Here is a 22,247-nt window from a genome sequence, read left to right as displayed (position 1 = left end):
CAACGTTTTCAATACTCCAAAAATGTTCTCATTGTAATACTTTGTTCCTAATGCAGCGAATGTTCATTTGCATCACAGTAACAGATTTATGTTTATTGTTTATTGTCTGTGAACACTCTCTCATTCGAATGTCACTTTTAGCACCTAGTTCAAGTACAGAAGGTTTATTACCCGCCGATTCACAGACTTTTATACTAAAAACTGATGTACATTCCAGGTATTACTCAAACCGCTACTTTCATAGATTGTTTTATTCCGTGTGAGTCTTTCTTTAATTATTTAGTTGACACGTTCGCACACAAACTTTTTCCCTTCATAGTTTAGGTGGTGCCCATGTCTGGTGTGAAGGTTACGCTGCAGTTTTCGTATATCAACCACAGCACAATTTGCGTATTCAGAGCACAGTTTCTTTATTTTAATATTTGTTCGTCGAATTTCTTTATTAACGCACGAACTATAGATTAGATCGTGCCTATGAGGCACTGTAGCAACAACTGTATTCCTTGATTTATTTATTTTTTCTAGAAAGTTCTAGTTGACTAAAATTGCCCCAGGAACATTCTTGTGTAGTTAATTAGTTAGGCAGTAGGGTAGGAACCACTATGCCACCTCTCTCAATGCTCTTACATTCCATAATCCAATATGGGTTGCCATTTTCAGGCCAAACATCATATCCTTAGGATTCATCCATCTATTTCTCCTTTTAGTTTCCATGAGCTGAATTTTTTTGGTGATGTGGGTTATTAGTGCACAGCCCCCAAGTGTCCAGGTGGCACTGTCCCCTCATGTTCTGGATATTATTATTTCAGGGCCTTCGCCATTAAACAGCTTGTATTCATCTTGAATACTGAACACTATCCATTCCTCCACAGTAAATCCTATGTGCATCATCATTGTTATGCTCACCAAGGATCTTGTGCTCCCACATCAGAGGACCATAACTGTTCTCTAGCCACACATTCACAGAGGGGAAAAGGATAAAAAGACAGGACATTGTGGGACACACTTTATCTGGATCCTCTGTGGAGCCCTGCATGACTTGCAAGACCCTGCCAGGAGTTACTTTTCAGAAAAAATCAGTGTAGCATTTGTTACAACTATTTTCTGGATTCTCACCACTTTAAGATACTGCTTCTAGATAAATATTTGTTTATATATAAAAACAAAGATGAGGTGACTTACCGAACGAAAGCGCTGGCAGGTCGATAGACACACAAACAAACACAAACATACACACAAAATTCAAGCTTTCGCAACAAACTGTTGCCTAATCAGGAAAGAGGGAAGGAGAGGGGAAGACGAAAGGAAGTGGGTTTTAAGGGAGAGGGTAAGGAGTCATTCCAATCCCGGGAGCGGAAAGACTTACCTTAGGGGGAAAAAAGGACAGGTATACACTCGCACACACGCACATATCCATCCACACATACAGACACAAGCAGACATCACTCTAAATATTTGTTTAGTTTAACAGTCACTACAGATCCCAGGTTGTGGGTTATTTGGCACTGACTGATGGTTTTATCGAGCCCCTCCCAAACTGAAGAGTTCCTATTCATTACGGTGGTAACTGCCTGGGGAGTTATGTGTATTTGTTCTTGTTGAACACCCAATGCTTTCATTTTTGCTACAAAGTTTATGTAACAGTCCTGGAATGTAATTTCTTCAAATCCTTGCTTTTGGAATTAGGGATCCGTAGATGTCTGAGAAATCAATTCACTGTTGGAGATAATTCCAAGCTGACATTTTTAATTTTTGTCTTTAAAAGCTCTTACATGTCTTGACAAGATTCAATTTTTGGCAGTGAAGCTGTTATCTCTGGGGCACCTGTTTAGTTAACTCCTTCAAAAATTTCAAAATAGGTATCACCTATTGCATTAGTTCCCAGTCTGCATCTTTTTAGTTCAAAGTGATTGACTTTCTGTGCGAAATAGCAAGGAAAGAAATTAGGGAATTATTTTTAAAAATACACTCCTGGAAATAGAAAAAAGAACACATTGACACCGGTGTGTCAGACCCACCATACTTGCTCCGGACACTGCGAGAGGGCTGTACAAGCAATGATCACACGCACGGCACAGCGGACACACCAGGAACCGCGGTGTTGGCCGTGGAATGGCGCTAGCTGCGCAGCATTTGTTCACCGCCGCCGTCAGTGTCAGCCAGTTTGCCGTGGCATACGGAGCTCCATCGCAGTCTTTAACACTGGTAGCATGCCGCGACAGCGTGGACGTGAACCGTATGTGCAGTTGACGGACTTTGAGCGAGGGCGTATAGTGGGCATGCGGGAGGCCGGGTGGACGTACCGCCGAATTGATCAACACGTGGGGCGTGAGGTCTCCACAGTACATCGATGTTGTCGCCAGTGGTTGGCGGAAGGTGCACGTGCCCGTCGACCTGGGACCGGACCGCAGCGACGCACGGATGCACGCCAAGGCCGTAGGATCCTACGCAGTGCCGTAGGGGACCGCACCGCCACTTCCCAGCAAATTAGGGACACTGTTGCTCCTGTGGTAGTGGCGAGGACCATTCGCAACCGTCTCCATGAAGCTGGGCTACGGTCCCGCACACCGTTAGGCCGTCTTCCGCTCACGCCCCAACATTGTGTAGCCCGCCTCCAGTGGTGTCGCGACAGGCGTGAATGGAGGGACGAATGGAGACGTGTCGTCTTCAGCGATGAGAGTCGCTTCTGCCTTGGTGCCAATGATGGTCGTATGCATGTTTGGCGCCGTGCAGGTGAGTGCCACAATCAGGACTGCATATGACCGAGGCACACAGGGCCAACACCCGGCATCATGGTGTGGGGAGCGATCTCCTACACTGGCCGTACACCACTGGTGATCGTCGAGGGGACACTGAATAGTGCACGGTACATCCAAACCGTCACCGAACCCATCGTTCTACCATTCCTAGACCGGCAAGGGAACTTGCTGTTCCAACAGGACAATGCACGTCCGCATGTATCCCGTGCCACCCAACGTGCTCTAGAAGGTGTAAGTCAACTACCCTGGCCAGCAAGATCTCCGGATCTGTCCCCCATTGAGCATGTTTGGGACTGGATGAAGCGTCGTCTCACACGGTCTGCACGTCCAGCACGAACGCTGGTCCAACTGAGGCGCCAGGTGGAAATGGCATGGCAAGCCGTTCCACAGGACTACATCCAGCATCTCTACGATCGTCTCCATGGGAGAATAGCAGCCTGCATTGCTGCGAAAGGTGGATATACACTGTACTAGTGCCGACATTGTGCATGCTCTGTTGCCTGTGTCTATGTGCCTGTGGTTCTGTCAGTGTGATCATGTGATGTATCTGACCCCAGGAATGTGTCAATAAAGTTTCCCCTTCCTGGGACAATGAATTCACGGTGTTCTTATTTCAATTTCCAGGAGTGTAAATTCGTGCAACATGTCACAACTATGTTCAGTCTGTTAGGACACCCCTTTTGAGTTCATTTTTTTTTATTAAATTACCTTGCATTTAAGAAAGTTTGCTTAAGGCTCTTGCGAGTCAGCTCCTTGCAGCTCGAACTCTTCCAAGTGAGATGCTGGGTGTTCCCTGCTCCATCACTCACAGTGAACTGTCTAGCGAGTTGGCATGGCAGCCTCTGAAGATCGCAACTTGTTTGTCTCACACGATTGCTGATAACATATTCTGCGTGCAGTGCTTCATGAAAGGAGAAAAAGTAAAAGAAATACTGCACTCAAAAATTTGGTCAAAACTGTGTAACTGTTCACTGGGCTTTTGCAATATGATATCTTCTTTTCAAATTAAGAGTGGAAATATATTGTGCAAATATGTTTTCTATGTTATGGAGTATTTTGAAATACTGATCTTTTTTCACTTTGTAATCTTTTCATAGCTGAAAATAAATGCACTTAGTAATAGCAGATTATTGTGCAGTTTGGAAACCATTTCTTACTGTTATGTTATATACCTTAGCAAGTAATTAAACATGCTTCATGGGACATTGTTGCAGCAGGTTGCCTAAAATCTTCATTCTGTTCACTGATGCACTAATCAGATATTTCGAAATGGACGTCACCACTCAGTCTTTTTTTTAAACAAAAGTTACATAGAAGAAACAACTAGGAAGTTATTGTACATGCAGATTTCATTAGTGATTCCATCTCTGATAATCCTGATTGGGAGAATTTAAATTTACTGATATCCAGTTTTGGTTTGTTCCATGCAGTAACATTTCCAGTCCTGATATTAAACATATGAAGCACTTGCTGACACAGTTACATATGTTTGCCTTATATTACTTCATTAGACACTGTTGTATTTGTAACTCAAAAATAATACTGAGAGGAAGATGTTCCTGTGAAGTTCTACAGACTGTTACTGATCTGGTACCTACAGTGCTATCACTGTGGTGGTAAGTACAGCCATCAGGTAGTACTTTTAGCTTAAAAACATTTCCTCTAGGCTACAGTATTTCCCCACAGAAGATAATAAGAATGGCTAATTGTTCTAATGTAGATTACATGAAATAAGAGTTGTTAAAAACTGCAGGAAAAGAGGGAACAGGAAGATTATTTGTCATTCTGTGCAATTAGAATCACAAAAATTGTTCTAGAGAAAAGTGACCACTTTATCCACCACTGGTAACGGTTTTATTTCCAAATGAAATAAACCTTCTTCATAAATGTTAGTATAATGAAACACGGTACTGCTCTGTACACTTTATTTCTAACAGTATCAGTTTCACACGTTAATTGCAAAAATTGTACATGAATACAGTGACTGAAAAAACATTCAATCTGTCATTTATGACATTATTTGGAGTGGGATTATTGTTACCTTTATTACAATATTTCAACATTACTGCTTATGGCATATAAACTATCAGTCTTTCTTCTGGTGATGCTTTTTGTGTCGCAGAATTTCAGTTGGTGTCAAATTTAAAGTTTTTTGACATATATTACAGTAATACCCTTCAGATCCACTTGGCTGATTAGTATCTTCACTAGTTTCTGCAAAATAGAATTGTATATGTCAATACAAATGCAATTTATGATGTGCTAGTATGCGAATATATCAAAGTTACATGGTTACTGTTGTAAAATAATCAAGTACACAATAAACTCAATGTTTGCATAGCACAGAGGTTTAGTTTGCTGGCAGACTAAGTTGAAAGGAATCAGCACCTGATGGTGTACCAAGAAGCCAGAAAGATGTGTAGATTTGAAACTAATGGGAGCTGACAACTGACGGCAAAAATTTTGTAGCTTCGCAAAGCATGATATTGTGTTTCAATGGAGAAGTCTCCACTAATTTCAAGCTGCCGCCACTCATACCTCACCTGTCATTCAACAACATCTTTGCTCTGCACTTCCGCCTCGACTGACATCTCTGCCCAAACTCTTTGCCTTTAAATATGTCTGCTTGTGTCTGTATATGTGTGGATGGATATGTGTGTGTGCGCGCGCGAGTGTATACCTGTCCTTTTTTCCCCCTAAGGTAAGTCTTTTCGCTCCCAGGATTGGAATGACTCCTTACCTTCTCCCTTAAAACCCACATCCTTTAGTCTTTCCCTCTCCTTCGCTCTTTCCTGATGAAGCAACCGTTGGTTGTGAAAGCTTGAAATTTTGTGTGTGTGTTTGTGTGTTTTTTTTATTGTGTCTATCTACCAGCACTTTTCCATTTGGTAAGTCATGGAATCTTTGTTTTTAATATATTTCTATTGTAATATATACAAAACACTGTTATGTTACATACATCAATATGTATACACTTATTTCTTTGTCCTCTGTATCAGATGCCACTGATGATGGGCTACATGCCTGAATACTGATCTGGCAATTAAATACTTATAAAAGTGTGGCTCTTGGTATACAGCACAATGACTTTTATCAAATATAAACAATCTGTAGGGCACCTCACATACAAGATTTTATGTGACACTGTTTCTCGTGTTCCCTATGAGTATATTTTGCCTAGAAATTAAATATTACAACTGATTTCAGACAAAGCATTTTATAGTTCAGATCATAACACTACTGTGAAAAGGCTATAATGAAAGACAATGAAATGTAATTTACTTTTATTCTCTCAAGCAAAAGAGCAGAATGAAATGAAAGAAAAGAGGGAAGTAACATCTCTGGAAAGTATCCCAGCCAAATTCTACCATATATTCTCTGCCTTACATTAGCAGCCAGTTAGCTTTGGACTCAAGTCACTGTAATTTACTAACCAGGTCCTTTAATGTGGTAAATATGTGACAGTTGTCAAATAGTTGCTGACAATGAGAGATTTACTAAGTACTGAGGGGATCAAATGGGGATACTGTCAATGATAGTGAAAGTGTTGTATTAAAGGGAGGCACGCCAAACAGGTGTCATATTAAACAATGGCACATCAAAATAAGTTAGATTGCTAGCAATAGTTAAGATACAGCATATTAAATTAATTAAACAACAATCTCTCACAACTTCAGACATCCATCCTCTGCTAGATCCCATTCAATGCCGAATTTACATTGGTGGCAGCGGGCTGTGTATGAGGGTGGTTTGATAATGGAACATCTCTGGTGTGCCTTCATGTTTCGTAAGCTTGACCATTCCAAGGATCGCTTAAAGAATTTCAACAATGTATATCATACAGTTTATTGTTGACAGCCACCTGAATTGGTCAGTGTGTCGACTGTACTTGAAAGTAGAGAAAAACAAATGTCATGTTCTTACTAAACATTTTTATTTGATGGGTTAGATTGCTGCACAAATTAAAACAGAATTGGATGAAGTTCATGAAGACTCTGCACCATCACTGAAGACCATTTACTTTTGGATTAACAAATTTAAATGTGGTTGGAGAAGCGCTGAGGATGAAGCACTCGCACTGGCCATCCAATTAAGATCACCATAAAGGAAGCCATTGATAAAATCCATGATGCGGTAATACAAGACTGCCAAAGAGTTGATGAGGTTGCTGAGACTGTAGGCATCTGAACTGTACAGAGAATTGTCTATGAAGGACCTCTGTGCGAGGTGGGTGACGCAATTGCTCACAGTTGACCAAAAGTGCATCTAGCACAACATTTCAGCACAATGTCTGGCAATGTTTAGTTGCAATCTGCTATGCTTTTGTCCCAATTTGTGACTGTTGTGAAACTCGGATCCATCGTTATACACCAGAGTCAAAATGGCACTCGAAACAATGGACAAAGCCTGGTGAAAGTGTGCCAAAGAATGCAAAGACCATTTTGTTTGCTTATAAGGTGATGACAACTATTTTTTGGGATTCCCAAGGAATAATCCATAAAGATTACTTAGAAAAAGTCGGAAGCATAACTGGAACCTATTCTACTTCATTGTTGGAGCTTTGGAAACTTGTGGTGGCAGAAAAATGGCCAAGGCTGGCATCAAAAAGTGCTCTTTCACTAGCATAATGCACAACCTTATACATCAGCAATAACAGTGGCAAAAATGCATGCATGGGGCTTTGAACTGTTTCTCATCTATTCTACTCATGAGACTTAACCTTAAGCAACTTACTTGTGTTCCCTAACTTGAAACTTTGCCTTGCTGGGAGGAAATTTTCATCAAATGAGAAAGTGATAGTTTCAATCAATGAGTATTTTCCCCAATGGAATGGAAAAGGTGGAGGATTGCTGGACCAAGTGTATATCCATCAAAGAAGGCTATGTTGAGAAGTAAGGTGAGTTGTTTATGCAACAAACATTTTTTCTTGCTATTTACCAGACTTATCAAACCACCCTGTTAACTTGAATGAAGTGTGATGAATATGATGCGCAGTGCTCCACAGGTCGCTAGGTTCATAATTAACTTTTTTGTTATACTATCTGTCAAAGTTTTTACTTATTTCTAACATAGCAAAAAAATTGTGTGCGCGTTAATCAGGGTCAGGAAACTTACAGGTTTGACAGCAAGAAGACTACTGATACAAAATACATTACCTCAGTATTGCAGCAATAATGATGTAAATGGTGAGAGAAGTTTCTTTTGTGTCGTAATGACTGAGCTCCTCGGGTGACCTTATTTGGACTCAATTGTTAGTAACAGCCTTCTTAGTAACAGTGAAAAATTACGAAAATGTAATTTTGATATGCAAGTACTTAAACTGTGCAATCCAAACACTCAGCTGAATTGGTATGTACATCTTTCTTGTGACGGTGAAAGAAAAATTTCCTCTAAAAATTTCCTAAAATAGCATCATACAATTGATTTTTTTCCAAAATGTATTGTATACAATTGAGAGCTATTTTCCAGTCTTCAGAGGTGACTTTCTGAGCACCTTTGTTGGAGAGTGCTTTGACTGCAGACAGAATAATTTTTTGATATTATTTCTAGGAATGTGAACTTAAATTGGTCCCAGATCAATTCTAATGGCTTGCAACAGCAGTGAAAAGGTGGCAGCCTAATAGCAGTATGCTCATTTGTTTTGCCAGTTCATCAGTTTCATATCTTGAGAACAACAGTTTATGGAGAGATATTAGTCCCATAAGCTACACCTTTGTAAGATTCTCATTTATTTCAATGCTGTGATAGTGCAGCCAATCGATTATTTCAACCTTTTGCTTTGTCATGGTAGGCATCTTGTCAACTAAAGCAGAATCACTATGGGGATTATCAAGAGCAAAACTAATGGTGTTTACATATTTGGTGTTGCCAAGATTAAGAACAACTTAATACATCTATCATGATCCATGTCTTCATGATAATCTTGTGTCTTTATTCAATTAAAAAGCTGAAGACAGTTCAGAAGTAAACCTTGTGAGGTACCTGCATCCAAGAGGATACATCAGCCATCCTTATTGGGAGGCACTGCCATAATTTCTTTAACTGTGTCATCTGTTCAGGCCTGCTTGAAAAAACAGACACAATTTATCCACATTTCTTCAAGCCAAGCATCTTAACTGATGTCATGCTATGAATTTGTCTTAAAAATTAGCATGTCACCCAGCTATATCTTTTCTGTTCATCCACAGATTAAAGTCACACAAATTTCTATAATAAAGTCTTGGTTGAGCATATTTGTAAACAGCAATGTGGTAATGCCTTAACAAAACCTCCTTTCTTAATGATGGCCTGTGATTTGGTGATTTTCTGTGTGCCAGATGTTCCTTTCTGCAATTATAATCATAAACATACAAATGTATCACATGCTTGAGAAATGAATCTATCTTGGTAATCTGCTCACCCATACAATGTTTTCCCCTGATTTTCCATCTTCCTGTCTTTTTTTTCCCTACACATTTTGTTGATGGTTTTCACAACATTGCTTTTGTTTCCATTCAATGCTGTAGCAGTTATTTTGATCAACTTGGTAATGGAGAGAAGTCGGTCACCGTTAAATTTTCTTTATTGAAGTAGGCATATTGCCATTCGACAGCCTTGTACAGCAATCTTTCACCCAATAGAGTGACATTCAAATTTTGCACTAACAAGCATTTCATGAACTTGCTTCTGACACTGTCTAATATTACACAACAAACAACAGAAGTAAAAGAATTTAAACATCACAACTGTAAGACCTAGAAACAAACAAAATCTGAGAGCACAAAGAATGATCCCAAAGGCTAGCAAGCTGTCTGAAACTGAAGCATAATGTAAGTGTCAAGGGTTGTAGTGGTGTGGATGAAGGTTTGACAACCATAAGCCGTTGCTGCAGATTCAGGCCTCCTGAGATTGTACAAATGTGTGCAGTACCTCCCACGCGAGTCTTATCCCCATCACTTCCTTTGGAGTTGTCAATCCAAAAATAATTTTGAACAGGGTGCAATAACAGATATTGTCTATCATAGCCAGCAAAGATTGATGCTTCCCTGGACATGAGCTTGAATACTATATGTAAGAGGAGTCAGGGGAAAGATGGAGTGTACCTTGATTAAAAAAAATAATTTTTATAAATATATATAAAGCAAGATAAATGGTTATTTACTTTACAGGATATTCTTGCTGCTGAATATATACTTCTCTCACTAAAAGGTGTACTGCTACCCAAGACAATTCATTAAGAAAACAATATTGTATTGTATTCTCTTGTATGTTAACCGCGGGCCTAGAAACGACGGAGAGGCTCCGTCGCCGCCACAGTGGTCCACAATCCCACGATGACTACTGCGGTTCACTTCACCCCTCTGCTGCCCCACACTGAATCACATCACTCTTTCAGGGTTATTGTGTGGTTCGGCCCCCGGTGGACCCCCCCTCCTCCAGGGAACATTTCACACCAGACAAGTGTAACCCCTATGTTTGCGTGGTAGAATAATGGTGGTGTACGTGTACATGGAGAACTTGTTTGTGCAGCAATCGCCGACATAGTGTAGCTGAGGTGGAATAAAGGGAACCAGATGGAAAATCGCCTAAAAACCATCCACAGACTGGCCGGCACACCGGTCCTCAACACAAGTCTGCTTGGTGGATTTGTGCTGGGGACCAGGCGCTCCTTCCCAATCCAGAAAGCCGTGTGTTAGGCCACACGGCTAACCGGGTGGGCAAGACAACAGTAAGTGAAATATGCAAAATAAACCAACACCCTAGTTTTAGGTCAACACAATGATAAACACTTTAAAAAGAAAAACCTGTTGAACTGAGCTTATTGATTATGTGAGCTAACATCCCAAAGATGTTCAGGCTCACATACAGTTCCCCTTCATCAAAATGCCTTGGCTCAAACTCGTTTAGGGGTTGAACTGCAAGTGTTGCATTACACACCCTAAATTAGACAGTTTTGACCTTTTGGTTAAATTGTCTGGCTGATGGCAAGTTTGCAAAGTTGTATAAACATACGAAGTTAATATAACATATAACAACAGTAATAAGAATATCGGGAGCTATATTAACGACCTATAAATGACGTAGGCCACACACTTGTGACTTGGTTAGAATAATGTTTATTCAGAAAGCAAACTAATAGCAGAAGTGCTCTTATTTAGAATTACTATTACACTCGAGCTCATATCCATTTGACACAGTTCAATCACTCACAATCTCATCACGAATTACAAGTCCAATACTCCACCTCGTTAACTACGTGAAAAGTTAGGGTTCACACCAGGCGTGCGGCTGCTCACTGCTCAGAGACTAAGTCCCGCGATACCACACAACGTGAAATTTTCGAAGTCATTTCACTTCCTAGCTACCTAAACACTGACTGTCCACTTTCGCGGCTCCACCAGCACTGTCCCTCTGCCCGTCTCCAGCCGCATTTTCCCATGCACCGAACCTCCTCACTCAACTGACTACGGCAGTTCCTTTTCCTGAAGCCATCCATCTGATTGGCTACAGCTTATTCTACATTATTTTGCGTTTTAACATATTGACCACTTTCACATTCTAAATAAAGTAACAATAATATCCATTACATAATACATGTTAAATTCTTTTACATAAAAACCAATACAATTTCCTTCTTAACTTTGAATGTCCCGGCCAGTAGCCTTGCACCAATGTGTTTTCTGATAAATAAACAAAGAACAAAAGTAATTATTATGCACTAAACTTCACAGCAAACATTCTATTACCTAATGATTCAATAAGGTGTCATGCTGTCATTGTTCAATGTGTTTCGTGTGGAGGAAATGATGATCTGATGCTTAACTGAAAATACTGATCATTTAAATTTACTATATCTTTTAAACAAATAAAGTTTCAGAGTTGATATTTACAACATTTGTCATTTTAATGATGCGCTTCAATATGAAATGTCGATTGTTAAGATCGACCAAAGCATTCAGATTTTAGCATTCAGGTTTTTGTTACAAAACTTGTTAATTTCACTTTAACAGTAAATCCTAAACTATTACAAATATGATCAACATTCAAGTTTTATTGGGATCACCATGAAAATTTATGAAGAATGGTAAATTAAAATTACTGTGGCTTCATTCCCTGAATCACTACACAGTTAAATAGTTTTCATAAATGTTTCCCTTTATGGCCGATCTTGGGTCCACCATTTAACACCGCTACTTCTCTCTGGCCACAAACGGCTTCTGTGGGGTCTCCCTACGATGTAGGTTCTAGTCTTTCTCACTCTGACACTACAGCACAATAGACGCCTCAGAATTTCCTCATCTCATGGCGAATCTGCGCTCTTTGTGGCACATGGTCCTGGACGACAGGGTTTATTTCACAATTCCTGAAGGCTGACTCTTTCGGCCAAATACTTAAATGACATGATGTTTAAAGCTTTCCCGGCGTAGTGATTGTTCCATAAAAACACGGGAGAACTGCCGGATATCGGTAACGTTCTGCCACGATATTTCGGCGCAGAAAGGAAGAGGCCTTCAGGTCGACTGTTTATCTACCATTTATTGGGAATATTTCTTCACAGATAGGCAGAATATTGAGAAAGTATCAAGTGAGAGTCATCTTTTGCCCTCCTTCCAAAATTTCATCACTGGTGGGATCCGTTAAAGATGACCTGGGCCTGCGTAAACCAGGTGTTTACAAAATTCTGTGTGAATGCGGTAAATCATATATAGGGCAAACAACACGAACTGTGCAGGAACGCATTGTGGAACAACAGCGGCATACTCGCCTTCTCCAACCCACCAAGTCCGCAATCGCCGAACATTGTATTTCCACAGACCATTCCATGAATTACAACAACACAAAAATTTTGGCCCATACATCAAACTTTTGGAGCTTGAATATCAATGAATCTGTGGAAATAAGATTGTCTGACAATGAGACTCACATCAATCGAGATAACGGTTATCCGCTAAACTCTGCTTGGAATCCTTTTATAGAGAAACTTCGTAGTCGACGTAGTTATCTGCATAAAGATGGAAATCGACCTGATACCGATATGCCAGGCTTCCACAGTGGAGGGCGCGAGGCACAGCGCACGGAGCCGTTATGAACGCTCACGCTGAACAGCGCATGCGCAATGTCACCTCAATATGGCTTTAAATAGCGGAGCTCAGCGCGTACTCGCCAGTACTACTACAGTGGCACTCACCTGAAGATGGCCAGAAGACTCTGCGCCGAAATATCGTGGCAGGATGTTACTGATATCCGGCAGTTCTCCCGTGTTTTTACTTAAATGATGTTCACTCACAGCTAGTTTAGCTATGTATTAACTCCATTTTAACTTGTTTTCTGTTAGACCCCAATTCCTTAACTATGGACACTATAATAATAAGTGTGTGCAAGAGAAACATCCACATTTCGCTACACCTACACTGTGATTAGGATTTGCATTACACAAGGTGTAAGCCTGCAGACTCTCGTGGCTGCTGTAATTGATTATGAAAGCATCTGTGTTGTTAGCCCATCTCACGTCCTTCCTCAGTCTACTTCACTGCTTGGTGATTCAATTCCTCCACTGGGATCTTATTCAGCATTCAACAGTGTTTCTGGATATCTGAACACTGTCAAGAGACAGTTTCATGTTCAGTAGAAAAAAATGCAGGATTTGTTGTAGGACCACCGGTCATTGTGGCCGAGCGGTTCTAGGTGCTTCAGTCTGGAACCGCGCGACCGCTATGGTCACAGGTTCGAATCCTGCCTTGGGCATGGATGTGTGTGATATTCCTTAGGTTAGTTAGGTTTAAGGAGTTCTAAGTTCTAGGGGACTGATGACCTCAGATGTTAAGGACATCACGGCATATTTCTGCTTCAGCCTCTCTAGTTTCATGAAGCTCCAACAGGTGTCGGTGCTATATATGGCCATCAAAATGGCATCTGTAACAGAGCTGTATTCATAGATGCTTACAGAATATCTACATAGACCTAGCAGTGGACAAAAGCAGGGTGAGTTGTTGGGCAATGCATATGTCATTATCACAACAACATCACACACACCTGTTCGATATCCTGCATGCCAGCAAGCCACCCACAACTGTGTCCTGCAATGCTGAAATGTGTAGACACTCTCATTTGAGATAATTGATGGGTCACAGTCAAACGTCTTGATGCTTAAATGTACATCTCTGTTGGTAGTGCTGACACATTTATCCCCCAGTCATATACTCAAAGGTGTGTGCCTGCTGGTTTCCTCATTGCTTCACGAAAGTCCATAAAGAGCAATGAACCATCTGTCCAGAATTGCTTGAATATTATGAGGCTGATTGTGATACTTTTTTGTCAAACATCATCACAGGCAATGAAACATGAGTTCATCGCTTTGTACCAGAAACAAAATGGCAATCCATGCAGTAGCAGTAGGATGAAAAGATGCATGAATGGCTAAAGAGGGAAGGGAAAGAGGAGAAGACTGAAGAGTGAATGGGAGTGAGGTTCTTTAACGTAGGTTCAGTCCAGGGGGATGGCGGGATGAAAGGATGCGTTGGAGTGCAAGTTCCCATCTCCGCAGTTCAGAGGGACTGGTGTTGGGCGGGAGAAGCCAAATGGCACATATGGTGTAGCAGGTTCCTAGGTCCCTAGAATTATGCTGGAGGGCATGCTCCGCTACTGGGTATTGGGCATCTCCTAGGCGGACAGTTCGTCTGTGTCCGTTCGTGCGCTCAGCCAGTTTAGCTGTTGTCATGCCGATGTAAAAGGCTGTGCAGTGCAGGCATGTCAGTTGATAAATGACATGTGTAGTTTCACACGTAGCCCTGCCTTGAATTGTGTATGTTTTACCAGTAGCGGGGCTGGAGTAGGTGGTTGTGGGGGGATGCGTGGGGCAGGTTTTGCAGCAGGGTCGGTTACAGGGGTAGGAACCGCTGGGTAGAGAAGGTAGTCTGGGAATATTGTAGGGTTTAACAGGATGTTACGGAGGTTAGGGGGGGCGACGAAAGGCAACTCTGGGTGGTGTGGGGAGAATTTTGTCAGGGGATGATCTCATTTCAGGGGTTGACCTGAGAAAGTCATATCCCTGGTGGAGTAATTTGTTGATGTTTTCGAGGCCAGGATAATATTGGGTGACAAGGGGGATGCTTCTGTGTGGTCGGGGGATAGGAACATTGTTGTTGGACGGGGAGGAATGTATTGCTCGGGAAATCTGTTTGTGGACAAGGTCTGCAGGATAGTTGTGGGAGAGGAAAGCACTGGTCAGGTTATTGGTGTAATTGTTGAGGGATTCGTCACTGGAGCAGATACCTAGGCTGTAGGGAAGGGAGCGTTTGATGTGGAAAGGACGGCAGCTATCAAAGAAAAGGTACTGTTGTTTGTTTGTGGGTTTGATATGGACAGAGGTGTGGATGTGAGCTTCAACAAGATGAAGGTCAACATCCAGGAAGGTGGCTTGGGTTTTGGAGAAGGACCAGGTGAAATTCAGATTCGAAAAGGAGTTGAGGTTATGGAGGAAATTAAGGAGTGTTTCTTCACCATGAGTCCAGACCACAAAGATGTCATCTATAAACCTATACCAGGCCAGGGGAAGCAGCTGTTGGGTCTTCAGGAAAGCCTCCTCCATGCGGCCCATGAAGAGGTTGGCATAGGACGGAGCCATCCTGGTTCCCATGGCCGTTCCCCTGATTTGTTTGTAGGTCTGGCCTTCAAAAGTGAAGTAATTATCGGTGAGGATGAAGTTGGTAAGTGTGATAAGGAACGAGGTTTTTGGAAGATCTTCGGGTGGGCGTTGGGAGAGGTAGTGCTCAAGGGCAGAGAGACCATGGGTATGTGGGATGTTTGTGTAAAGGGATGTAGCATCTATGGTGACAAGAAAGGTTTCAGGTGGGAGAGGAGTGGGAATGGATTTGAGGCGTTCTAGGAAGTGGTTTGTGTCTTTGATGTAGGATGGGAGTCTGCGGGTGATAGGTTGTAGGTGCTGGTCTACCAGAGCTGAGATACGTTCGGTTGGGGATTTGAAGCCTGCTACAATGGGACAGCCAGGATGGTTCTCTTTGTGGATTTTGGATTGGATTGGATTGGATTGTTTGGGGGAAGAGACCAAACTGCGAGGTCATCGGTCTCATCGGATTAGGGAAGGAAGTTGGCCGTGCCCTTTCAAAGGAACCATCCCAGCATTTGCCTGGAGCGATTTAGGGAAATCACGGAAAACCTAAATTAGGATGGCCGGACGCGGGATTGAACCGTCATCCTCCCGAATGCGAGTCCAGTGTGCTACCACTGCGCCACCTCGCTCGGTGTGGATTTTGGGTAATAGGTAGAAGGTAGGGGTACGTGGGTCAGGTGGAGTGAGTAAGTCTATGGAAGCCGTTGTGAGGCCTTGTGAGGGACCTTGGATTTTTAGGATTTTTTGCAGCTCAGTCTGGATGGAGGGAATGGGGTCCTGGGTAACAGCTTTGTAGGTTGAGGTGTCAGAGAGTTGACGCAGTTCTTCTGCCACATACTCCACACGGTCAAGTACGACAGTTGTGAAGCCTTTATCCGCCGGGAGGATGACAATAGAGCGGTCTATGTTCAGCTCCTTAATGGCACGGGATTCAGCTGGGGTGATGTTGGGGGTTGTCAGGATGTTCTTCAAGAAGGACTGGGAGGCAACACTGGATGTGAGGAATTCCTGAAATGTCTGCAAGGGATGGTTTTGGGGGAGGGGAGGAGGATCCCTTTGAGAAGGCATTCGGAACTGTTCTAGACAGGGTTCAACACTGGGTCTAGTATTTGGGGGCTGTGTTTGGGTAGTGAAGTGATATTTCCAGTTGAGGTTCCGGGTGAATGAGAGGAGATCTTTAACCAGGGCAGTGTGGTTGAATTTAGGTGTGGGGCTAAAGGTTAAGCCTTTTGATAGAACAGATGTCTCTGGAGGAGAGAGGGATCTGGATGAGAGGTTTAGGACTGAATTGGGACTGGTGGTATGTGGCATTTGACTGTGGTTATAGTTGAGATTTGGTCTGTGTGGGGTATGTGCTGGGATGGGGAGATTGAGTAGGGTGGCTAGGTTAGGTTTGTTGGCTATGAGGGGGGGTTTGTTGAAGGTTCTGTTGTGGTTGGTGTTTGTGAGGGATAGGGAGAGGGACCCCACTTCTTAGGTGTTGCACTAGCACTGTGGATAGTTTTTTCAGGTGGTGAGTGGCATGGAACTCAAGTTTGCAGCTGGCTTCTAGGATGATGTTCCTGAGTGTGTTCTTCAAACAAGGGTTTGAGAGGTGGAGGACTTTGAAGAGAGATAGGAGCTGTTGGGAGTGGTGGTTACATGAAGTAGTGTAGAGATTCAGGACAAGTTGGGTAAGGGCTAAGGATTGAAGGTTCTGGAAGTCCAGGAGAGACTGGTGGAAGGAGGAATTGCACCCGGAGATGGGAACTTTTAAGGTAAGCCCTTTAGGGGTAATTCCAAAGGTTAAGCAGGACCGGAGGAAAAGTATGTGGGATTGCAGTTTGGCTACGGTGAATGCATGTTTCCGGAATGAATGTAAATAATGTGGTATAGGATTAGGGTACATAGTGGGTAACTGGTGGGTAGGAAAATTAAATAACTAAAGTTGAAATAGTAATCATAAGAAGGAATAAAACACGGAGGGAAGGACGAGAAGGAAAGAAATTGTGTTGGTAATGTTCAATACCAAAGGAAGACCACTAAATAAGAAAAATAAGGAAAAAGTTGACCAGACCAAGCAAGTATGTCCAGATCAGGGGAAAAGAACACACGTTGCTCAAAAACAGAGATAGCGAGTGGCGAAAAAAGATCGCGCGTGTCGCAAAAGCGATCCATCATCACCACTGCTGAAGCCCAGGCTATCCATGATCTGAAGGCTGACCGGTCCATCGTCATTCTTCTGGCGGACAAGGGTTCCATGACCGTGGTACTTGATTGTCGGGAGTATGTGGCTGAGGGACTGCGTCAGCTTTCAGACAACACCACATACAAAGTTTGCCAAGGTAATCCCATTCCTGATGTCCAGGCGGAGCTTCAAGGAATCTTCAGAACCTTAGGCCCCCTACAAAACCTTTCACCTGACTCCATCAACCTCCTGACCCCACCGACACCCCGCACCCCTACCTTCTACCTTCTTCCTAAAATTCACAAACCAAATCATCCCGGCCGCCCCATTGTAGCTGGTTACCAAGCCCCCACCGAACGTATCTCTGCCTACGTAGATCAACACCTTCAACCCATGACATGCAGTCTCCCATCCTTCATCAAAGACACCAACCACTTTCTCGAACGCCTGGAATCCTTACCCAATCCGTTACCCCCGGAAACCATCCTTGTAACCATTGATGCCACTTCCTTATACACAAATATCCTGCACGTCCAGGGCCTCGCTGCGATGGAGCACTTCCTTTCACGCCGATCACCTGCCACCCTACCTAAAACCTCTTTCCTCATTACCTTAGCCAGCTTCATCCTGACCCACAACTTCTTCACTTTTGAAGACCAGACATACCAACAATTAAAGGGAACAGCCATGGGTACCAGGATGGCCCCTTCATACACCAACCTATTCATGGGTTGCTTAGAGGAAGCCTTCTTGGTTACCCAGGCCTGCCAACCCAAAGTTTGGTACAGATTTATTGATGACATCTTCATGATCTGGACTCACAGTGAAGAAGAACTCCAGAATTTCCTCTCCAACCTCAACTCCTTTGGTTCCATCAGATTCACCTGGTCCTACTCCAAATCCCATGCCACTTTCCTTGATTTGACCTCCACCTGTCCAATGGCCAGCTTCACACGTCCGTCCACATCAAACCCACCAACAAGCAACAGTACCTCCATTATGACAGCTGCCACCCATTCCACATCAAACGGTCCCTTCCCTACAGCCTAGGTCTTCGTGGCAAACGAATCTGCTCCAGTCCGGAATCCCTGAATCATTACACCAACAACCTGACAACAGCTTTCGCATCCCGCAACTACCCTCCCGACCTGGTACAGAAGCAAATAACCAGAGCTACTTCCTCATCCTCTCAAACCCAGAACCTCCCACAGAAGAACCACAAAAGTGCCCCACTTGTGACAGGATACTTTCCGGGACTGGATCAGACTCTGAATGTTGCTCTCCAGCAGGGATACGACTTCCTCAAATCCTGCCCTGAAATGAGATCCATCCTTCATGAAATCCTCCCCACTCCACCAAGAGTGTCTTTCCGCTGTCCACCTAACCTTCGTAACCTCTTAGTTCATCCCTATGAAATTCCCAAACCACCTTCCCTATTCTCTGGCTCCTACCCTTGTAACCGCCTCCGGTGTAAAACCTGTCCCATGCAACCTCCCACCACCACCTACTCCAGTCCTGTAACCCGGAAGGTGTACACGATCAAAGGCAGAGTCACATGTGAAAGCACCCACGTGATCTACCAACTGACCTGCCTACACTGTGACGCATTCTATGTGGGAATGACCAGCAACAAACTGTCCATTCGCATGAATGGACACAGGCAGACAGTGTTTGTTGGTAATGAGGATCACCCTGTGGCTAAACATGCCTTGGTGCATGGCCAGCACATCTTGGCACAGTGTTACACCGTCCGGGTTATCTGGATACTTCCCACTAACACCAACCTATCCGAACTCCGGAGATGGGAACTTGCTCTTCAGTATATCCTCTCTTCCAATTATCCACCACGCCTCAATCTCCGCTAATTTCAAGTTGCCGCCACTCATACCTCACCTGTCATTCAACAACATCTTTGCCTCTGCACTTCCGCCTCGACTGACATCTCTGCCCAAACTCTTTGCCTCTGTATATGTCTGCTTGTGTCTGTATATGTGTGGATGGATATGTGTGTGTGCACGCGAGTGTATACCTGTCCTTTTTTCCCCCTAAGGTAAGTCTTTCTGCTCCCGGGATTGGAAATATATATATATACACACACACACACACACACACACACACACACACACACACACACACACAAACATACACACAAAATTCTAGCTTTCGCAGCCAACGGTTGACTCGCCAGGAAAGAGGGAAGGAGAGGGAAAGACGAAAGGATTTGTGTTTTAAGGGAGAGGGTAAGGAGTCATTCCAATCCCGGGAGCGGAAAGACTTACCTTAGGGGGAAAAAAGGACAGGTATACACTCGCGCGCACACACACGTATCCATACACACATATACAGACACAAGCAGACATATACAGAGGCAAAGAGTTTGGGCAGTATATATATATATATATATATATATATATATATATATATATAAAAACAAAGATGAGGTGACTTACCGAACAAAAGCGCTGGCAGGTCGATAGACACACAAACAAACACAAACATACACACAAAATTCTAGCTTTCGCAACCAACGGTTGACTCGCCAGGAAAGAGGGAAGGAGAGGGAAAGACGAAAGGATTTGTGTTTTAAGGGAGAGGGTAAGGAGTCATTCCAATCCCGGGAGCGGAAAGACTTACCTTAGGGGGAAAAAAGGACAGGTATACACTCGCGCGCACACACACGTATCCATACACACATATACAGACACAAGCAGACATATACAGAGGCAAAGAGTTTGGGCAGTGTATATATATATATATATATATATATATATATATATATATAAATAAAAAATAAAAAAAAACAAAGATGAGGTGACTTACCGAACAAAAGCGCTGGCAGGTCGATAGACACACAAACAAACACAAACATACACACAAAATTCAAGCTTTCGCAACAAACTGTTGCCTCATCAGGAAAGAGGGAAGGAGAGGGGAAGACGAAAGGAAGTGGGTTTTAAGGGAGAGGGTAAGGAGTCATTCCAATCCCAGGAGCGGAAAGACTTAACTTAGGGGGAAAGAAGGACAGGTATACACTCGCACACACACACATATCCATCCACACATACAGACACCTGGGATGAAGGATGTTTCCATTGTTGTGACTGTTGTTTTGTCTCAGGATCCAGTGGTGAACCCACATTTCATGCATGGTCACGTACCTTGCAAGAACACCACCTTCAGCCACTTCAAATTGGCAGACGATTTCTTCACAACACTGCGCATGGTCCCGTCTCTGATCTACATTCAAATCTTTTGGGAGCCACCGAGATGAAACTTTCCATATGCCCAAAATATTCACAACAATATCATGAGCATGCCCATGGGAAATTCCAAATGTGGTTTCAATTTGCTGCAATGTTGTTTGATGATCCTGCAAAATCATACCATGGATTGGAGTCACTGTTTCATCAGTGGCAACAGTGACAGGTCTTCTGCTCCTTGGCACACTTTCCACACTCGCTCTTCTGCGTTAGAAGTTGGACACCCAGTTTTTCACTGTTAGATAAGATGGAGCACTGTCCTTAAGTGTATTTCGCATGTTCTCCACAATTTCCTTGGGCGTCATTCCCTTCAAATGAAGATATTCAATCACATCACTGTTCTTGATTCTCTCATTATTCGTCATTTTCCTTACACTATGGTATATGATGCATCCTAGCGGCAAAATCAACAAAGCTGGAGCCGCAAAATTTGACTTGCATACCCACAAAGGGTCACTATAAAAGTAGGTGATGTTGTTTGTGCAAGATATTACGGTAACTATCTCAGACTAGAAGCTTAGAAACTTTTTAGACTGCCTCTCATATGCCATCTCCTCCTAAACCACTGGATCATTTTCAACCAAACTTGGTACATACATACATACATACTGTTTGGAAAGAATCACTGTAGGTGTAAGAACCATCTACCTCTCAGAGGGGTGGGGTGAAAAAGTAGTGTAGCTCACAGTGCACAAATACCCGGGCTATATTCATCCAGTATTTGAGAGTGAGAGCACTTAGTGACTGGCAACCAACTTTACACATAATTTCAAATCTTTATGAGATTTTTCCTTGCTGACACCTGCCCCAAAACGATGATGAAATGAAAAGAGTTTATCACTTACAATACTTTCACTGTCATGCAGTAAAACTGCCACATCAGGCTAGACCTTTTAATTTATTCCTTCTTTACTTCTAACTCTATTTGCACACATTTCACAGACAGTAGCCACATATACCACTGAATGCACTCAGAAAATTATATCATTGTACAACACATAATTCAGAAGATATGACGTCATTAACACTGGGCTGCATGAAGACAAAACTGCAGTGCAAATTTAGGTAAAGATACAATTGAAATACGTGTTCAAATATGTGTGAAATATGATAAAACATATGTGAAATATGCATATACAGGCATAACTGCAACCGAAAAGCTTCTCTTAAACTCCTGGATTAATTTAAAACTAAATTGGTACACATATTACTTACCATTTGGAAAGAAATACTGTGTGATAAGAATCAGCAACCTACTGAGAGACAGACACACACACACACACACACACACACACACACACACACACACACACACACACACACAGAGAGAGAGAGAGAGAGAGAGAGAGAGAGAGAGTGGGGGGGGGGAGGAGGAGGGGATGGACAATGGACAGAGAGAGGGGGGAGGAAGCAGTAGACATAAAGACAGGGGGAAAGAGCAGATGGACAGA

General features: G+C 42.8%; 1 protein-coding gene across 2 annotated transcripts in view; it reads right to left on the bottom strand.

Annotated features, from left to right (window-relative positions):
• Positions 1-4,677: 4,677 nt before the first annotated feature.
• The window catches only part of LOC124621863 (probable ATP-dependent RNA helicase DHX34), a 193,092-nt gene continuing 175,522 nt past the window's right edge, over positions 4,678-22,247 (bottom strand). For both annotated transcript variants that reach the window (XM_047147328.1, XM_047147335.1), the window contains exon 19: positions 4,678-4,973. In XM_047147328.1, the coding sequence (XP_047003284.1) occupies positions 4,846-4,973 (128 nt within the window). In that variant the 3' untranslated portion in view covers positions 4,678-4,845. The remainder of the gene's footprint in view (positions 4,974-22,247) is intronic.

Source organism: Schistocerca americana, chromosome 1 (assembly GCF_021461395.2).
Source record: "Schistocerca americana isolate TAMUIC-IGC-003095 chromosome 1, iqSchAmer2.1, whole genome shotgun sequence".
NCBI lineage: Eukaryota > Metazoa > Arthropoda > Insecta > Orthoptera > Acrididae > Schistocerca > Schistocerca americana.
Note: the sequence above shows the minus strand (reverse complement) of the source record. Positions and strands in the feature narration are given on the sequence as shown.